This window comes from Carya illinoinensis, chromosome 1 (genome assembly GCF_018687715.1).
Source record: "Carya illinoinensis cultivar Pawnee chromosome 1, C.illinoinensisPawnee_v1, whole genome shotgun sequence".
Classification (NCBI taxonomy): Eukaryota; Viridiplantae; Streptophyta; class Magnoliopsida; order Fagales; family Juglandaceae; genus Carya; species Carya illinoinensis.
The window spans coordinates 7526753-7545183 of record NC_056752.1 but is presented as its reverse complement, the minus strand read 5'-3'; the positions used below and the strand labels follow the sequence as shown (position 1 = coordinate 7545183).

Sequence of the window (18431 nt, the reverse complement as noted above, 5' to 3'; positions counted from 1 at the left end):
TGGTCAGGCCCAAAAATAAATAACAGGGCAGCTTTGCCCGTATCTTTGGGCTGGCCTTTAATATAGTTTTTCCTCTTTCACATAATGTGCGATGAGTATGCAAGCAATGCAAGTCACTGTACTACTTTCGGGGTTGTCACTCCGTAGATAGCCCACCAATATTCTAATAATTTTATTTATCATTTTTACACATTATATATTATATTTTTTTTCTTTTTCTAGAATAAATATGTGATGTTACGATGTATAGATGATAAGTAAAACAATTTCAACAGTTTAACAAAAATAAAATAAATTAAAAATAATTTTAAAATATGTAAAGTATGTGGTGTATGATGATGAGTAGCATTCTTCGTTTAGGCCAACCCAGATACTGAGGATGAAGAAGACGAAGAAGAAGAAATCCAACAACCTCATATACTACAAGAAAAATGAAAAATTAGTTGTACATAGTCTTTTCGTTACAATAAATTAGTCACAAAAGTCTGTTTTTTCTTGTAATACACTTATTAATTAATTATCACATATATCATGGGTTTGAAATCACGAGAAGCACAAGCTAGTTTATTACTTAATAGAATTAAAATTTTCTAATTTCAAAAAAGAAAGAAAACATTAATTGTTAATCCTTTGCTAAAACAAAACCTTGGTTTCGGTTATAAATATTTTTCTTATATATTTGAATGAAGCGTAGAAATATAATAGATTGGATGGAGCTGCTTTCTCTAATCCAGTTTGTAGAGACTAGTATTTGTTAAAAAATAAATAAAATAATTAAGTACTCCATCGACAGATGAAGAAAAAAATTAGCGTCTAAATTCTTATAATTGAGAATATATTCGATGCATGCAGCGCCTTGATAAATAGTATCTTAATTCTTTTAGTAGGATTAATTCATTATATTTTTAATATTATTTTTAATGATTACAAGAAGTAAAACCAAGGTTATAATTTGAAAAAAGGGAAGAATTATTTGACAATCCACTTGCTAGGGATGATAACATTTAATATTGAAGCGATAATTAAGCGATGGGGACACCACCTTTTGACACAAGTTTAAGCATTCTTGTCTATATATGTAGGATAAGATAATTATATTATTACACATTAATGGACAAGTACTTCATTATTACATCTAAGGAAGTACTGCTTCTTTTTCTTCTTTCTCTAATTCTTTTTCTCATCACCTCTCTCTTGATTTCTGTAGACCGAAGCTTTAAATGTCAAATCACTTAAATTTTAGCGTCCTCGGTTTTTATTGTGCAACCCTTGTTAGTGAAAATTAAAGAAAAACAAAACTTGTCGATCCTCTAGATCTTGTCTATTATCAAATGGCACTGCATCTGTTTAGGAGTCGATCGGTTCGTGCATTAATAAATTTGTAATAATCACTGCCATGAAAGCAATACTAATGATCAGATTGATAGTGCAAGAATAATAAACCCTACGTCATTTTTCTGACCCAAACTCTTAATTTCGACGATTCAAAAGATATATATATATATATATGTTTATCTTTCTGAATTATAAAAATTATAATTTGGATCAGAAAATTAATTATAAACGATCTTAATCCTTGATCACTATATCGAGTTATCCGAAACCACATCGTTGTTGTTCTTGCTTGTGTTGGCTCCCCACTTCTTAAGCTGCTTGTTTGCTTTTTCTGCCTGCAATTTCAATTCAAGCACAACGAAGAAAATCATGATGAACTCACTGTGGACAGAAAGCAGAAGAAATAATAGTGCCAGAATAATTTAGAGGGTGATCGACTTTTGATTACCTCCTTTTCCCAATCACATCGTATGGTAATGATGGCCAATATCAAGGTTTGAAGTGCTGTCCCACCAAAAATCATTCCAGCCCACATTCCCTGCAGGTATATATACATGAGTTTTGTTTTCGTCTAATGTTAATTAGCAAGTCATGTGTTAAGGTTTATATTAATCTTTCCAACTTTATTGAGTGCTGGCTTTTTGTTCATGTGACTCGATGGATGAAAGAACAGTACATACCATAACTCCTAGATGGAAGACCCATCCCATGAAAAATCCCAGAGGCACCCCAACCAAATAGTAGCAACCTAAGTTGATGTATGCCACATATGATTGCCATCCCGACCCCACAGCCACGCCTAAACAAAATCGAATAAAAAAGGAACCAAGTTCCAAATAATTAGGGCAAAACAAAACTCATACAAACATACATCACGTCTAAAAAAAAATAGTAATATACCATACCAGAGAGAACTGGCTGCACACTGTTAAGAAGAACAGTGAAAGCTAAAAGGACAGAGAGCTTGTTCACTTCTTCCAAGACAAGTTTGCTTGAAGTGAATATCAAAGCTAACTCATTGTGAACAAACATAATGAGTAACCAGAAGAAGAGCCCGATTATTATTGATGTTACCACCGATACCATGGTAGCAAATTTAGCTCCTTTTCCATTTCCAGCTCCAAGCTCATTTGCGACCCTCACTCTGTAATATTATCACAACAAGCTGGTTGAGTACGTACAACTGGAGTACTTAAGGTGAAAGTTCAGGCTCAACAAAAAGGAAATAGCCAAACAGATGACATGATTCTCTTAGGACAGGGGTGTAAAAGTTTTATTAAGACTCTATATATGTTCCACAAATTCACGTCATAATGGGTTTAGACTAGTTCAAATATTATTACTTAATTAATAAATCACAATGGGAGATGAATACCTCTATTCTAGTTATAGTGGAATACAAATATTCTATATTTAATAATGGTCAAAAGTCTATAAATAATATTGAAGGGTTAAGGGTTGTCACCTACAATATAATTTATATCTCTGGTTATTGAGAAATAATTGAAAATAAAGTTATTAAAGTAATTTTTCTCTCATAATCATGTTAAATTTTTTTATTAATTTATAAGAAGAAATATACGTTTTTTAACTATTATTATTTATTATCGTGGATCACGTGAACATTTCAATATTATTATTTTATGTTAAAATATTTAACATGGGATACTCATTAGTATAAATGGGAAAATGAACGTAGACAGCTCATGTACATGATTCTCTTTCATCCTGATCATCACATGCACACCAAGCAGCTTTTTGCAGGAATGAGCCGTGTTGCATATACGGAATTTAACGTGTTATCAGGCATTTTCCTTCGAGATACCCTTAAACAATCAGGGGAAAAGATATCCATCTAGGGCCTGTCTAAGACAACGACATTATTGAATGTAGGTCTGAGTGCAAGTAAAGGAAGGGCAGGTTTTGGCATAGTGGTTCAGAATTTTGCCACACAAAAAATTAAGACCAAGCTTTTTTGACCCCTTTGCTTGCAGATGCTCAGGGTACTCTCTACGAGTTTGCTATTGAATTAGGATATAGTACAGTTATCTTAGAGGGGGATTCTCACTGGACTAGAGCAACATGAGCCTAGATAGAATAGAGTGGATATGATCCTCAGTCATATATAGAAAGATGAAGCTTTTCTCTTTAGTTAGCTGGAATGCAGCTTTTATAAAAAGATATGGTGATGCTTATGCTCACAACCCTGCAAAAGCAGCACTAGCTGGAATCCAGATCTTATGCAATCAGTAACTTTTCTTTAAGTTCAATTAAGCTTACAAGATTCCAAAAAATAAAAAAAGACAACGACACCACGAGTCACGACACATGATTGAGAGCAAATAAAAGAAGGCCGGCCAATCATAAGATGAACATAGATTGAAGACCCACATGATCATGATCATGAGCTACAAAAGCTAGCTAGCTAGCTCTAGCTAGCTTTTGTAGCTAGGGTTATAGAAAAATAAATAAAAATAGTCCCAAGTTTATTGAAACAGTCCTTTCATCAGGAATTGCTGTAGTGACATGCCAACATGAAGACGTGAGTAGTACGTACTAGAGGCTAAGATCAAATCAAGGACCAAATTCTTGAGGTGAGAAGCTGAATATATTTAAATCTAGACACTGCAAATATGTCTTTAGTTATTTGATTTGGGATCCTAAAAACAATATATTTAATCATCTTTGTCACGGACTTACGTCTCTTTTGTGTTTATATAGGCCCGTTACAACGGCTGTCTTCGCATAAATAACGGCAAAAAGAATGGTGCCGTACGTATTATTACTGGCTCATTGAATCCATTATTAACGACCGACAAATATTTTCTGGTTCATTGGATCCTTTTTTCAATTAAATAAAGATATAATTAATGACGTCGAAGACGACACATATTTAGTTTATGCACAAAAAATTATAATGTTATAGATATATATATTATATAAACTAAATAATGTCATGTAGTATATATATATATATATATATATATATATATAATATCCTACTTTTTTTTATTTGATTTGAGTCCTCATTAGAAAGCCAATCGCTTTGTAAGAATCGACCATATATAACTTTATGCTCTACGACAAACGACACATGCACGTCGACGTTACAGATAGAAAACTTCAATTTGACTAGCTTAGAGTTTCACTATTTTTTATGCTAATTGCAATCCAAAACTAGTCGGGTGCGAACTAGATCAACGTACGTACGTATCAAACTTGCTAGCAAATTAAAGCAAATAATTAATTTTCTTTTTGGGAGCCATGATTAATTTTTATAAAGTCTATTCTATTTACCAAAAATAAATAAAAATCTTTAAAAATTAGATTTTTAAAAAGTTTTTTTTTTTTTTTTAATTTGATGAGCAATATTAATAATGTACGTCTTGGGATGGGGGCTCCATCCAAGATTCCAAAAGATTTTGAAAATAGTTAATTAGAAAAAAGTTACAAAGCAAAAGGGACAAGAAGCATTAATACCCGGTTGCTGCAAAGAATGCCAGAGGAATCATCATCTCCCAACCATTGATTGTCATGCTGCCGAATGAGACATGAACTAATATGCTCAGTCCACAAATTGAAAAAATATTATTCAATTATAAGCACTAATTGTTCTATATATTGATCATTTGAATGCGACAACCTGAAAGGTGCATATACTATTTTGAAACATTAGTTGTCGAATAATTCATCAGACAAGATAAAGTTAAATTTATCATATAATAGAACCATATTCTAATAAAGAAAAGTAGTGGAAACCATGAATTTTCTTTCACATTAATTTTAAATTTATCTTGATCTTCTTTTTTTAAAGAGATCGAGTACTCAAAACTCTCGTACCTCACACTGTATATATCATTTTCCGATAATAAAATAGTATATGCATATTTCAATTGCATGTGATCTACATATTATTGTACACACACAAAATCTCGTCTACATTAATATATATACACTTATATATACATGATACCTAAGCTAATTACCAAATTTAAATCACTTATTAATGTCAAAGAGAGCTTAATTACCATATGGCCAAAGCATCCAGGGCGATCTTTGCATTCTTCAGGTTTCCAGTCATTAGTATCAGTATTCTATAATACCAATTCTCTAAGCTGCAAATTCGAATAAAAAGAAACAATCTTAAGTTTTTAAAATAGAAAGATCTAGAGAGATAGTAGGAAAATCTTGAGAGAGGTACCAAAGCATGAGGCCAGAAGCAGCAGAGAGTTTAACGAATTCCCAGAGTCCAGAAAAGGCTTCAATGGAGAAACCAGTCCATGTAAGAGGGCAACCGCCACAAACTGTATAACCCAGAAGACCGAACACCAAAACCCACCAAGAAAAGTTTATAGTAATGGCAGTACCCACAACTCCGAGCTGAAGCCCATAAACTAACAGCCAACTCACAATCACATGCACCACTAGCCCAGCAAGAGTCACCCAAGCAATGACCCCAGTTTTGAGTTGACTCTGTAAGAATCTTTGTAGAGGGAACTGAAATGCAAAGCTAAAATGAAGTGGAATCATCCACAAAGACACTAGCCCCGATAACTCCGCTACATCTGAAGGCTGTCCCAATAGCTTTAACACCGGAGTGGCAAAGAGATAGATAGGCAAAAGCAGGACGCAACACACAAACAGAACGATCCACGATCGTTGCATATATACACCCAACATGTAGTACTTTTTTGCCCCGAAAGCTTGCCCACATAAGGTTTCTAAAGCGCTTGCCATTCCCAGCTGATGAACAAAACCATACAAAGAAGAAAAAAGGCTGACTATAAGCAATAGAGACAAGGAAGAGAAATATTGAAAACATGAGTGGAATTATTCGGGAAATGAAACAATATTTGTTTCAACGTCCTGTGTTCTCTATCTGTTCATGACCAAGAACCAAAGAAAAATAAAAACCCTGTGTATGTCATGTAATGAGAAAGAAGGTATACCAAAAGCCCAAAGTCGAAGCCAACGATGACATTATTGGCAATGGAGATGGCAGCGAGGTCAAGTTCACCCAAGTGGCCGGCGAAGGCATTGGTGATTACCAACATAGAGTAGGAGGCAAGGCGGCTGAAGATTGATGGACCCAGTATGTGCCACAGCTTCTTTGATTCAATCCACACCCTTCTTGCAAGATCATCATCTTGTCCATCATCTTTTGATGGAGCAGTTGAATCTAAATCTTTCAGTAAGGGAACTTTCACATCCTCTATCAATGCCCTGCTAGACATCTTTCAGTAGCTTTGTTTGTTTATCTATATTTAGAATTCTAGGAATCCAGATCAGAGAGAGAGAGAGAGAGAGAGCTCAAAATTCAGAGAGTCGGCCTCTTGGAGATTAATCATTTGGCTTGAGATTTATAGCGGTACGGTTGGACGATTGAGAGAGACGTAGAGGTCAATAGTCATCTTTAGTGGACATTAATTTCTCGTGACGATCGTCGTCGTCGTCTGCAGCCTCTCGTTTCTTTTAACAACATAGAACAAAATGTTACCTCTCTCGTTTCTTTTAATTGCCGGCCTCTCGTTTCTTTTAAACATCTATATGCATCAATAGATAACACATTGGAAATGTTTATGAGGTGGATGAATAATATTTAGTCATTTTCGTTTAAGCTAAAAGGAAATCATGATGAGTCTTGGGGGGGTGTCGTGGAAGCCACGTGTGAGCTGCAATTTCCCATCGTTGTTCTGGAGGCGGGGCCGTTAATCTGCGCCAATACCGGGGAAGGGGTGCCAAAGCTATCGCAAAGAAATGTAACACTGATTATTATAAATGGTGTCACTGCTTACCACAAGTTTTTTGTAAGCATCTGCGCTAACCATACAGATTATTATAAGGTACGACTGACATGACTTCATCAGGAGCCCAGACCGCACGCATAAATATATATATAGATTAAATTAAGAAAGTAATTAGTGTTTTCATCATGTACGCACAATACAAATTAATGCGAAAATGACTCCGTGAATGAGAAAGCTGGAAAGAGAGGTGCTACGGTTCTGGTGTAGGTTACTCCAAGTTAGAATCATCTGGATCTATCGTTTGCAAGATGTGGTCTTGGTTTTGTCTACTTCTCTATCAAAAATATTTTGTTTTTTTTTTGTTTTTTTGATGGATCTCTATCAACAATATTAGCCATATGCATGCAAGCTGCGATTTGCATGCTATATAATATATATATATATATATATAGAGAGAGAGAGAGAGAGAGAGAGAGAGAGAGAGAGAGAGAGAGAGAGAGAGACCCATTTTGGACCCAAATCCTATATATGTTTAATTACAAAACTCTGGGTTCAAAGACACATAAGATTGATAAATTAGCTAACTAAATTTATTAGGTATATTAATAAACCCAACTACACTCATTACGAGTGTATATATTCATTTAAGAACTCAGTAATGTTGGTGTGCTACAGCTAGCAGTATCACTTCAACGTGTCCGCTGCCAACTTCATTAGATCACATGTAGGGTTGCCTTTTCTGCCTGTAATTACAAACCCACCAATCAAATTGTGCGAAGTTAGGAGCATCAGCAATGGCTTCTTCATCTTTATTTTTATTTTTAAATTTAAAGAATATGCCATTAAAATCAACCACATTGGTTTATTCATCTCTAAAATTATAAATAACTAGCTACAGTCTTTATTCAAACATGAAGAACACATTTTCATTCTTCAAACAATATTTTTATTATTTTTTCTCTCTCCATCCCGAACGGCTCTCTCTTTTCTTTTTTTCTCTCTTTTCTTTTTTCTCTACTCTCTCTCTCTTCTCCTCTTCTTTCTCCATCCCCGAACGCCTCCATCTCTCTCCTTCTCTTTTCTCTTCTCTCTCCATCGCCGAACGCTTTTTCGGCTCTCCATCGTCGAACGCTCTCCATCCCCGAACGGCTCTCTCTTCTTCTCTTCTTCTCTCTCCATCCGAACAGCTCTCTCTTCTTCTCTTCGACACCCATTTCACCCCTCTGTCTCTCGTTGCTCTGTTTTCTCTCTTGGACGCCCACAATTTTCTGGTGGTTTCTTCATCAACGGTGGCCTCTTCTCTCGCTCACGGCTATGCTCTTCACGGTTTTCTCTCGGTTTTGGGTTGGAGGATTTTTTTCTGATTTGGGTTTTTTCTCTCGGATTTACATGCCTCTAGATGTGGGTTGGAGGATTTTTTTTTTTTATTTGGGTTTTTTCTAGTTATGTACTGGTGGTTGTTGCTGTGGAGCTGCCGAGGAGCTTAATGGTGCTGCCGTGGAGCTGCTGTGGAGCTGCCGTGGAGCTGTCGTGGGTTTGAATGGTGCTGCCGTGGAGCTGAATATTCAGATTTTAGGAGAAAAAAATTATAATAATATTTTATTATTATTTGGTCAAAAAATACATAATCCAATGTAGGAATTTTTCTTCATCTTCAAAATCAATCTTCAAAAGATGTGATTTTAAAGATGAAGATACATAAACCATTGCTAGTGCCCTTAGATACTGACTGATATGGATGTTTAAAAATAATAATAAAAAAATAAATTAAGAAAAATTAAAAAATCAAATATTGTATGTGTAATTATTTTGGTGTGGTTAATTATATGTTAAAAAAATTTAATATAATCAATTATATTAATAAGATATATAAAAAATAAAAATAAATAAATACATCGTAAAAAGTTATCTCGTTTAGTTACATAATTAAATAAAATAGAATGTTATGTTAACAGTTAAATAATATATTATTATAATATAATTTTTTAATATAATTCATTTTGTTTAAAAATTTAAAAAAATTAAATTTTTTATTATATTTTATATAAAAATTTAAAAAAAATTATAATAATTATATAAAATAAAATGAGATAGTTGCATTATACGTAACTAAACCAACTTATATAATTTCTTTTTCATGATCTTAAATTTTTTTTTATATTTTTTATATATTTTAAAGATGTATAAATATATTTTTTTTTATTAATTTATTATGCAGAAACCGAAGAAAACTCGGAAAAGACATGAGAATTTAGAGGGTATTTTACCTCTTTTTCCCAGTCACATTGTATGGTAATGATGACCAGTATTAAGGTTTTAAGTCCTGATCCACCAAATATCATTCCAGCCCATATTCCCTGGTAGACACAGTTGAATTTTTCACAATATAATGTAAGAGCATTGGTAGTGGTCTCAACAAAGTTAAATTATAGCTAAAGAATAGCTAAAATGTTAAAAAAACATCTACAATGGACTCAACAAATGCATAATAAATTTAGCCTCCAACCTTTTGACTAGCTAAATTTATTGAGTCAAAATCACTAGCTAAATAATATTTTTAATGTAAAATATTCTTCCCCCCCCCCCCCCCCCCCCCCGGCTGCATCGAACAATCCCGCGTAGCCAAATTTCGGCTCTTTCCCTCCTTTCATCTCCTTCACCAAAACCCACTAGAGCCCCTTTCATCTCCTTCCCCAAAACACACGATTGCAACAGAAAAACATATCTGGAAATCTCATTTTTTCGGTAGCCGGAACTCCCTCCCGAACTGCTTCCCAGCTCCAACGTCTGCAGCACCGAAGGAAGAGCAACCGCAGCATCGGACGGACTCCATCGTCTCCCAACTGCAACACCGAACGGACGCACCGCCGGTAAGCCGCCGAATCCCATGCCTCCATTGTTGGGTCTCCTCTGTTTTTATTTTTTTTATGTGATTTCTGGTGAAGGGCAGTACCAAACGGACGATTCTTTGGTGAAGGGCAGCACCGGACGATTCTCTGGTGAAGGGCAGCACCGGACGGGATTCAAGCACCGATTCTCTGAGCACCGGTAAATCCCAAGCCATCGTGCTGCTCCTCTGTTTTGCTTAGTTTTTTTTTTTTTTTTTTTTGTTATGCATTTTCTGGAATCAACTACCGGACTGGATTGGGAATTTTCTTCTTTAATGTTTGAACTTATTTGATTTTGGTGTATTGTGATGAAACCGAATTAGACAAATTTTTTTCAGTCGTTGATTATGCATTGTGATGTATTGTGATGCATTAGACAAGTTTATATTTTTCTTGTGATGTATTGTGATGAAACCGAATTAGAAAATTTTTTTTTTCATCCATCAGTTTATATATTTCATTTTCTTGTGATGTATTTCATATCTCTTATTAGAAATGGATCCATTCACTCACTGTGATGCCTACTTCACGAATCTTATAAATAATAATGATTTTTTGTCAGCTCCTTCATCTTCAATGATCATATTATGTAAAATTATGCATGCCATCATAATTTCATTGAGTGTTTCAATGTGGAAAAACCGTGCAGGTCCATGAATTATAGCAAATCGTGCTTGAAGCACACCAAAAGCACGCTCCACATCCTTCCTTGCGGACTCTTGGGTTGCAGCAAAATATTTTTTCTTGTTTCCTTGTGGAGCTGAGATAGTTTTAACAAATGTTGCCCATTGCGGATAAATTCCATCAGCAAGATAGTACCCCATTGCATAGTTATGACCATTAATAGTGTAATTAACAGTCGGAGTACGCCCTTGAGCAAGGTTAGAAAATATAAATGATCTATCAAGAACATTTATATCATTATGAGACCCCGGTAACCCAAAAAAGGCATGTCAAATCCATAGATCGTAAGAAACCACTGCTTCTAAAATAATTGTTGGTTCATGGATATGACCAAAATATATACCATACCAAGCAGTTGGGCAGTTCTTCCACTTCCAATGCATACAATCGATGCTCCCTAACATACCTAGAAATCCACGTTTCTCACCAACTGCTAGTAATCTAACAATGTCATCATTGTTGGGTTTTCTTAAGTACTCTACAGAAAAAATTGAAACAACAGCTTTGACAAACATCTTTAGGCTTCTTAATGCAGTAGTCTCTCCAATCTTCAAATATTCATCCATAAAATCAGCCGTGACACCATATGCAAGCATCCTTAGAGTAGCTGTTATTTTTTGACGAGAAGAAAAACCAAGCCTTCCAGAACTATCTCGTCTTTAGACAAAATAAGGTTCATGGGCTTCTACTGCAGCTTGGATACGAAGAAATAGATGACAACTCATCCGGAACCTCCTTCGAAAATATTTGTGAGGATAGATTGGAGGATCAGCAAAATAGTTGCGAAATAGATTTTGGTGGGCTTGCAATCGATCGCGCCTTATGAATCTACATGCATTTTTAGAAGAACCACGTGAGCTTAATCTTTCTCCTTCCAAAACAAGTTGTCTCGCTATCTCAAATTCTTCGTCAGAATCTAAATCAATAAGTGTCATTTTGTGAAAAAGCGAACGATCCATTGAGAGAAAATGAGAATAAAAGGTTTCAAAGAGATACTTGAGTTGAAGTGAATAAAATTGTTGAAGAAATGTTATATTTTATAGTAAAAGTATATAACCGTTGGAGAATTATAGCCGTTAAAAAATATAACCGTTGATAAAATATAACTGTTAAAAAATATAGCCATTGGAAAATATAGCCGTTAAAAAAAAATAATACATGAATAATATAACCGTTAAAAAATATAGCCGTTGGAAAAATATAGCCGTTATAAATTTTAATACATCAATAATACAACCATAAACTTTAATATAACAATAATACAACCATATTATATTAATATAACAATAATACAACCATAAATTTTAATACAACAATAAACTTTAATACAACCATAATATTTAATATAATCATATTCAAATTATAATTAGAATTTAAAATTAATAAAAAGTTTAAAATCAATATTTTAATAAAATAGCTAAAAATTTGTTAAGCCTATTATTTAATGTTATAAAAAGTGGTTAGTTAAAATTTATAAAAGTGAAAACTTTAGTTAAATTTTAACTAAAATTTATTGAGTCCACTATCAATACTCTAAGAGCAGTGCTGCTAATTATAATTTGTGTTAGTGATCATCAATTGATCATAAAGTAATACTTGCCATAACTGCTAGACGGAAGACCCATCCCATCAAAAATCCAAGAGGCACCCCAATCAGATAGTAGCAACCTAAGTTTATGAATGCCACATATTCAGATTGCCATCCCAATCCCACAGCCACTCCTAATAACAAATATTAATTATATATACGAAAAAAAAAAAAAAAAAAAAAAGGAGAGAGACCAGGCCCTGAATTCAGATATTTTCATATTTTTTTTAAATATTTTATTTTTAAATATCATTTAAATATAAAATATTTTTTTAATTTTTAATTTTTAATTTTTTTATCTAATTATTATCTAATCATTATAATTTTTTCAAACTTCTAAATAAAACACAAAAATTAATTAGTAGTGCTATATTTACTTACAATTTTCACAATACATTTACTTAAAGTTTCACTAGACATGAGAGCCCCCACAAATATTGGAAATCAGATAAAGAGCCCCACAAATATTTGGAAACCAAATCGTATTATAGAGAGAGAAAGAGACAGATAGACGAGGGGAGAGTGAGGGGAGTAGGTCATGCGGGTGGGGAGCAACCAAATAATTAACTATAAGAAAAATGGATTTTTGTAATTAATTTATTACAACGAAAAGACTATTTAAATTGGTTATGAATAATCTTTTCGTTGTAATAAATTAGTCACAAAAATCTATTTTTTTTGTAATTATAAACTTTTTTTATCACCTATGTGAGGATGCAAATAGAAATATGTGGAGACACCTATGTGGCAGCCTTCGATTGGCTGATGTAAAAATTCACTTCTCACACGATTGGCTCCAAGTGCCACCCTTATCTAAATGCAATCTAAGACCCCATTTGAACGTAGAGAATATATAGGATCATCTAAGATATTTTCATGCATATGAGAATACATTCATCAAATATATCTCAATAGGATCTATACTCTTACGCATAGCTTATTCAAATATTTTAGCTTACTAATATTCTCAAATATTTTAAAATATACTTACATAAAATTTTACTATTTACCATGCTGTCACATTTATTCGTACGGTAAATAGTCAAAGTTTTAGGAGAGGCCGGTTTAGATATGAATTAAGTTGGGAAAATATGAAATCAAAAGGTCATGATGTTCTAAATCCCACCATTAATTGCAGCCTGTCTTTGTACCACTCAGTGCCTTCATGATTTGAGCTGATCACTATATGTTAATTTCTCCGCGCGGTGAGTAATGTCAATGCCGCGCAAGGCATGGGCTCCACTAAAGGAACTTCACAGTAATTTAGAAACTAGAATGTTCATTGTATGTATAAGTTGGTGTGTTCCCTACGTTGATCTTTAGTACGTAAAAGACTTATTTAGAAAAGAAAAAAGCAATTAATATATAGACATTACGTACGTACCCGGTTGCGGAAAAGAATGCTAAAGGAATCGTCATCTCCCATCCATTCATTGTCATGCTGCCAAACAAGCACTAATTCAGAACACGAGTCCACAAGAAAACAAACGATCCATATTAATGATAATTAAACAGTGTTTGAATGTAGACTATATATAGCTAGAGAGCTTGTGGCATACAATATATATAGTTCTCATCATGTCCTTGCAACTATTTCAAAATATTCTCACCACCCACGTTGTAAAGTTATATCATTAATCAATCACGTGAAAGTACTTGACATTGCATTTGCATTAAGAGATCTCTTATATATGCACAAATCTTATCTAAATAACCGATTTTTAAATTAAAATTGACAAAATATGATAATTAAATGTAATATAATTAAGAATTAATGCAAAATGATGTGTGTGTATATAATATATATTATATTATTGTGACTAATACTACAGTCTTAAGATGTGTAATTCATGCGCATCTCCTTTATAAAAGAATGGGATATATTATTAAAATATTAATTTTTTCATGTGGGTCTTATATTTATTCAATTTTATTTTAAAGAAAGTGTGCGAAGCTTACACACCTTAAGACTATAAATATCATTTCTCGTTACATAGTACATGATATCAAATAATACTGTCTAACCATGCATACATAAACCACTCGCGGGTCAGTTAAGAAGGGTAAATAAATTACCATATGGATAAAGCATCCACGACAATCTCTGCATTTTCAAGGTTTCCAGTAATCAGTATCAGTATTCTGTAATACCAATTCTCTAAGCTGAAAATTTGTATTGAATGAAACGATCTTAAGTTTTAAATTAACAATAAAAAATAAAAAAAGGTTGAGTTTCAAAGGTGTAAAGGAGAAAGCAATTCATGGTTGCTTTCAAGGTGCAATGCAATTTTGGGCTTTGAAATCGAATTTAATTGGGCTTTCACAAAGGTATATATTATTATTTGAAAAAAAAAAAAAAAATAGAGTGAGAGAGATAGGAGTGACCAAAGCATGACGCCAGAAGCAGCAAGAGTTTGACAAATTTCCAGAAAAGGCTTCAGTGGAGAAACCAGTCCATGTAAGAGGGCACCCACCACAGACAATATAACCCAGAAGCCCAAATGCCAAAACCCACCAAGAAAAACTCATAGTGATGGCAGCACCAACAACTCCAAGCTGAATTCTATACAGGAACAGCCCACTCACAATCAAATGTGCCACAAGGGTAGCCACAGGAACCCACGCAATGACCCCAGTTTTGAGCTGGCTCTGCAAGACAGGAGCCCAGATAGCTCTGCCACATCTGAGGGCTGTCCCAATAGCTTCAAGAACGGAGAGGCAAAAAGATGGAGAGGCAAAAGCAAGACACAACACATGAATAGAACGATCCATGATCGTTGCATGTATACGCCCAACATGTAGTAGTTTTTTGCCCCAAAAGCTTGCCCACAAAGAGTTTCTAATGCGCTTGCCATTCCAAGCTAATAAATAAAACCAAAACAATGGAAAACAAAAAGTGACTATAAGCATCCATAAATTTATATATATATATATATATATATAGAGAGAGAGAGAGAGAGAGAGAGAGAGAGAGAGAGACCCAGTTTGCATATATATATATATGTGCAGTGAGAAAGTGAGGAAGACCAAGAGCCCAACGTCAAAACCAATGATGACGTTATTGGTAATGGAGATGGCAGCCAGCTGAAGGTTACCCAAGTGACCAGCAAAGGCATAGGAGATTACCAACATGGAGTGGGAGGTCAGGCTGCTGAAATTTATAGGACCTAGTATGTACCACAGTTTCTTTGATTCAATCCAAACCCTCTGAGCAAGATCGTGCTCTCGGTTAGCTTGTACGTCGTTTGATCGAGCACTTGAAACTAAATCATTCAGTAAGGGAACAGTAGTACTACCTTCTACTGACGCCCTGCTGGTCATCTTTGAAATAAGACAGCTTATTTATCTTGTTTATGATTTTCTTGCGATCCAAACAACCATATAAAGAGTGAGAGTTCAAAATTCACCTACTCGAAGAGTTGCCATTTGGACGAACCTTTCCATATATGTTGATTTATGGTGGTGCGGTTCGTGAATTGATTGCTCAAATACTTAATTGTCTTCCGTAATATTCCTCGTCCTCATCATGATCAACTTCTGTGACCTATCGTTTCAAATTTCAAATGATAATATAGATGGAAAATATAACAGTACCTCTTGTGGGCATGATACCAACTTTAACTCCAGTACTAATCATTGGAGCAAAGAAATATATATTTTGGAGGCATTTTTTTTTCGTGTATTTATTATTTTTCTCTAAACTTTAAAAGCAAATCATAGGGAATGTCATGAAGCCTCTTACTTCTGAGCCTAAGGCAGGGCTCATGTTAATCTGCTTTCCAAACCTATTATGATATATCATTCATGTGAAGGATAATCTTCCAGCTCTACTGACAAGAACAAGCAAAATTCATCTCTTCCCATAAAGTTGCAATACAGCCAAGTGACGAAGGAGTCCTTCTAGTAAAAATCTCTGAAATGTTATCTAAATAGACCTCTATTGTAAATAAACTCCTATCGTTATTGTACAACTTAAATTTATAAATAAACAAGTCTGCACAATATTTTGTGAGGCAATAACTGCAATTATTTTAGACTTGTAACTTGGTATCAAGAGCTGATTAGACTCACGTCAAATTACCATGGTTGAACAAGTCCTCTATTTCTAATATGTCCCCACCCTTCCTTTTCCGCACCCCAATTTTACCACCACCCATGTCCACCTCTGTTGCCCCCCTTCACAACCTCATTACGTACCATCAAACTCATGCGGGACAATTATCTGCTATGAAATGCCCAAGTGGTTCCGTACTTGAAAGGCCAATAGTTATGTGGATCCATTGATGGCAGTTTCACCTACCCACCCTTGCTTATCAATATATTCTCTGTTAAACTAGCATGTTCCCAACTTAAACTATACATCCTGGATGCTTCAGGATCAACTTATTTTGAGTGCTCTTAATTCCTCACTATCTGAATCCATTTTGACTCATGCAGTCAATTGCACCAATTCTCGTGAGGTATGGCTCACCGTGGAAAATATGTTTACTACTTCTTCTCAAGCTCGTTCCATGAACCTATATTACCAGCTTGCGATGCTCAAGCTAGAAGGGAAGTTCCAACATTGCTTACTACTTCCAGTAATTCACCTCCCTTGCGGACACCTTGCTTGTGGCAAATTAGCTAATCAATGATTTCAAACTCTGTTTCTTTTATTTTGGCAGGTTGTGGTCCTGAATATATATGATCCATTCATCACCCTAGTGACTACTCGTGTAGAGCTCATCTCAATTCAAGATCTTTGTGGTCAATAGGGTTGAAAAAAACCGGTGAATCGGTAAACCTGACTGAACCGGTGGGTTTGGTCCGGTATGAAGTTTGGCTTAGTCTGGTACCGATTTCATTCTTTTCAAAATGGGTCCGGTTCCGGTCTTCTTTTTTTCAGACACCGAACCGGATTGGTTAATATGTATTTTAATTTTTTATAATATTGTATAAAATATTTTTTATATGATTTTTTATATTATATATAATTTTTATACATAATTATATATAAAAATAATTTTGTATTATATGATAAATTACTAATTAATATAATATTAAATTTTAAAATTCTATATTACTATAGTTTATTGTATTAATAGTTATACTAATACTATATCACTATATATTATAATATGCTATAATATATCACTATAGTCTTTAATGCAATTATAATATGTATTATAATACACTACAATATATTATCACTATATTATATATACTATATAATATATAAAAAAAAAAGTAAAAAAAAAGGGACCAAACTGGACTGGAATGGATAAAATCAAAAGTATTAGTTTAGGGATGTAACTAGTACGATATCAGTTCTTCAAATCTCAAAACCGGCATATTCCGATTCGGTTCTAAAACATGTCCAAATCTGGATTGAACCGGACCGATTACACATCTAATTGTCATTTACATTCTCTTGAGCTCTGTCTAGAGCAACATCAATCTACTATGGATTTATCAATGGTTGGCGCCAATGTTGCAAATAAATTTGTCCCCTCTCGTCCAAGCTGTGAGGGGTGCTCCTAGTCCTCTTTTGGATCTAGAGGTGCATAAACTCCAATTCTTATAGTGGATCACGAGGCAGAAGGCGTGGTTGCTCTCAATCTCCTAAACTGGTTTGTCAGGTATGCAACAAGACGGATCACACTACTCTTTGTTGTTTTCACAAGTACAATGACAACAATCAAAGTGAACCCTCCATCATGCAAGACTATGTTGCTTCCCCATCTCAAGGTTTTGATCCCTCTTGGTATTCCAATATTGGCACAACACATCATATCATATCTGATCTTGCAAATCTCAATGTCAAAGCTAAGGAATACACTGGGTCTAACCATATACGAATGGGTAATGGTAATGAAATTCCCGTTTATCACTTGGGCACCACCCGACAACAATCAAAGCTCCAACATGCAAGTCTATGTTGCATCCCCATCTCAAGGTTTTGATCCCTCTTGGTATTCCAATATTGGCGCAACACATCATATCACATCTAATCTTGCAAATCTCAATGTCAAAGCTAAGGAATACACTGGGTCTAACCATATACGAATGGGTAACGATAATGAAATTCTCGTTTATCACTTAGGCACCACCCGAATCACTACACTAGATTTTTCTTCCTTATTACACAATGTTTTACATGTTCCTAAAATTACCAAAAACCTTGTTTTTGTTCAAAAATTCACTATCGCC

General features: G+C 34.3%; 1 protein-coding gene and 1 pseudogene across 1 annotated transcript; both read right to left on the bottom strand.

Moving 5' to 3' along the window:
• Nucleotides 1-1362: 1362 nt before the first annotated feature.
• On the bottom strand, nt 1363-6845 carry LOC122308746 (protein DETOXIFICATION 27-like). Its single transcript, XM_043121956.1, has 8 exons — nt 6285-6845; nt 5537-6078; nt 5364-5450; nt 4816-4872; nt 2241-2479; nt 2016-2134; nt 1784-1873; nt 1363-1670 (listed from the first exon to the last, which is right to left on the bottom strand). Exons 1-8 carry the CDS (start codon nt 6567-6569, stop codon nt 1584-1586), a joined length of 1506 nt encoding a protein of 501 aa, XP_042977890.1. The 5' UTR covers nt 6570-6845; the 3' UTR covers nt 1363-1583.
• Nucleotides 6846-9292: 2447 nt separating this feature from the next.
• Nucleotides 9293-15638, bottom strand: LOC122301704 (annotated as a pseudogene).
• Between the last annotated feature and the right edge of the window lie 2793 nt (nt 15639-18431).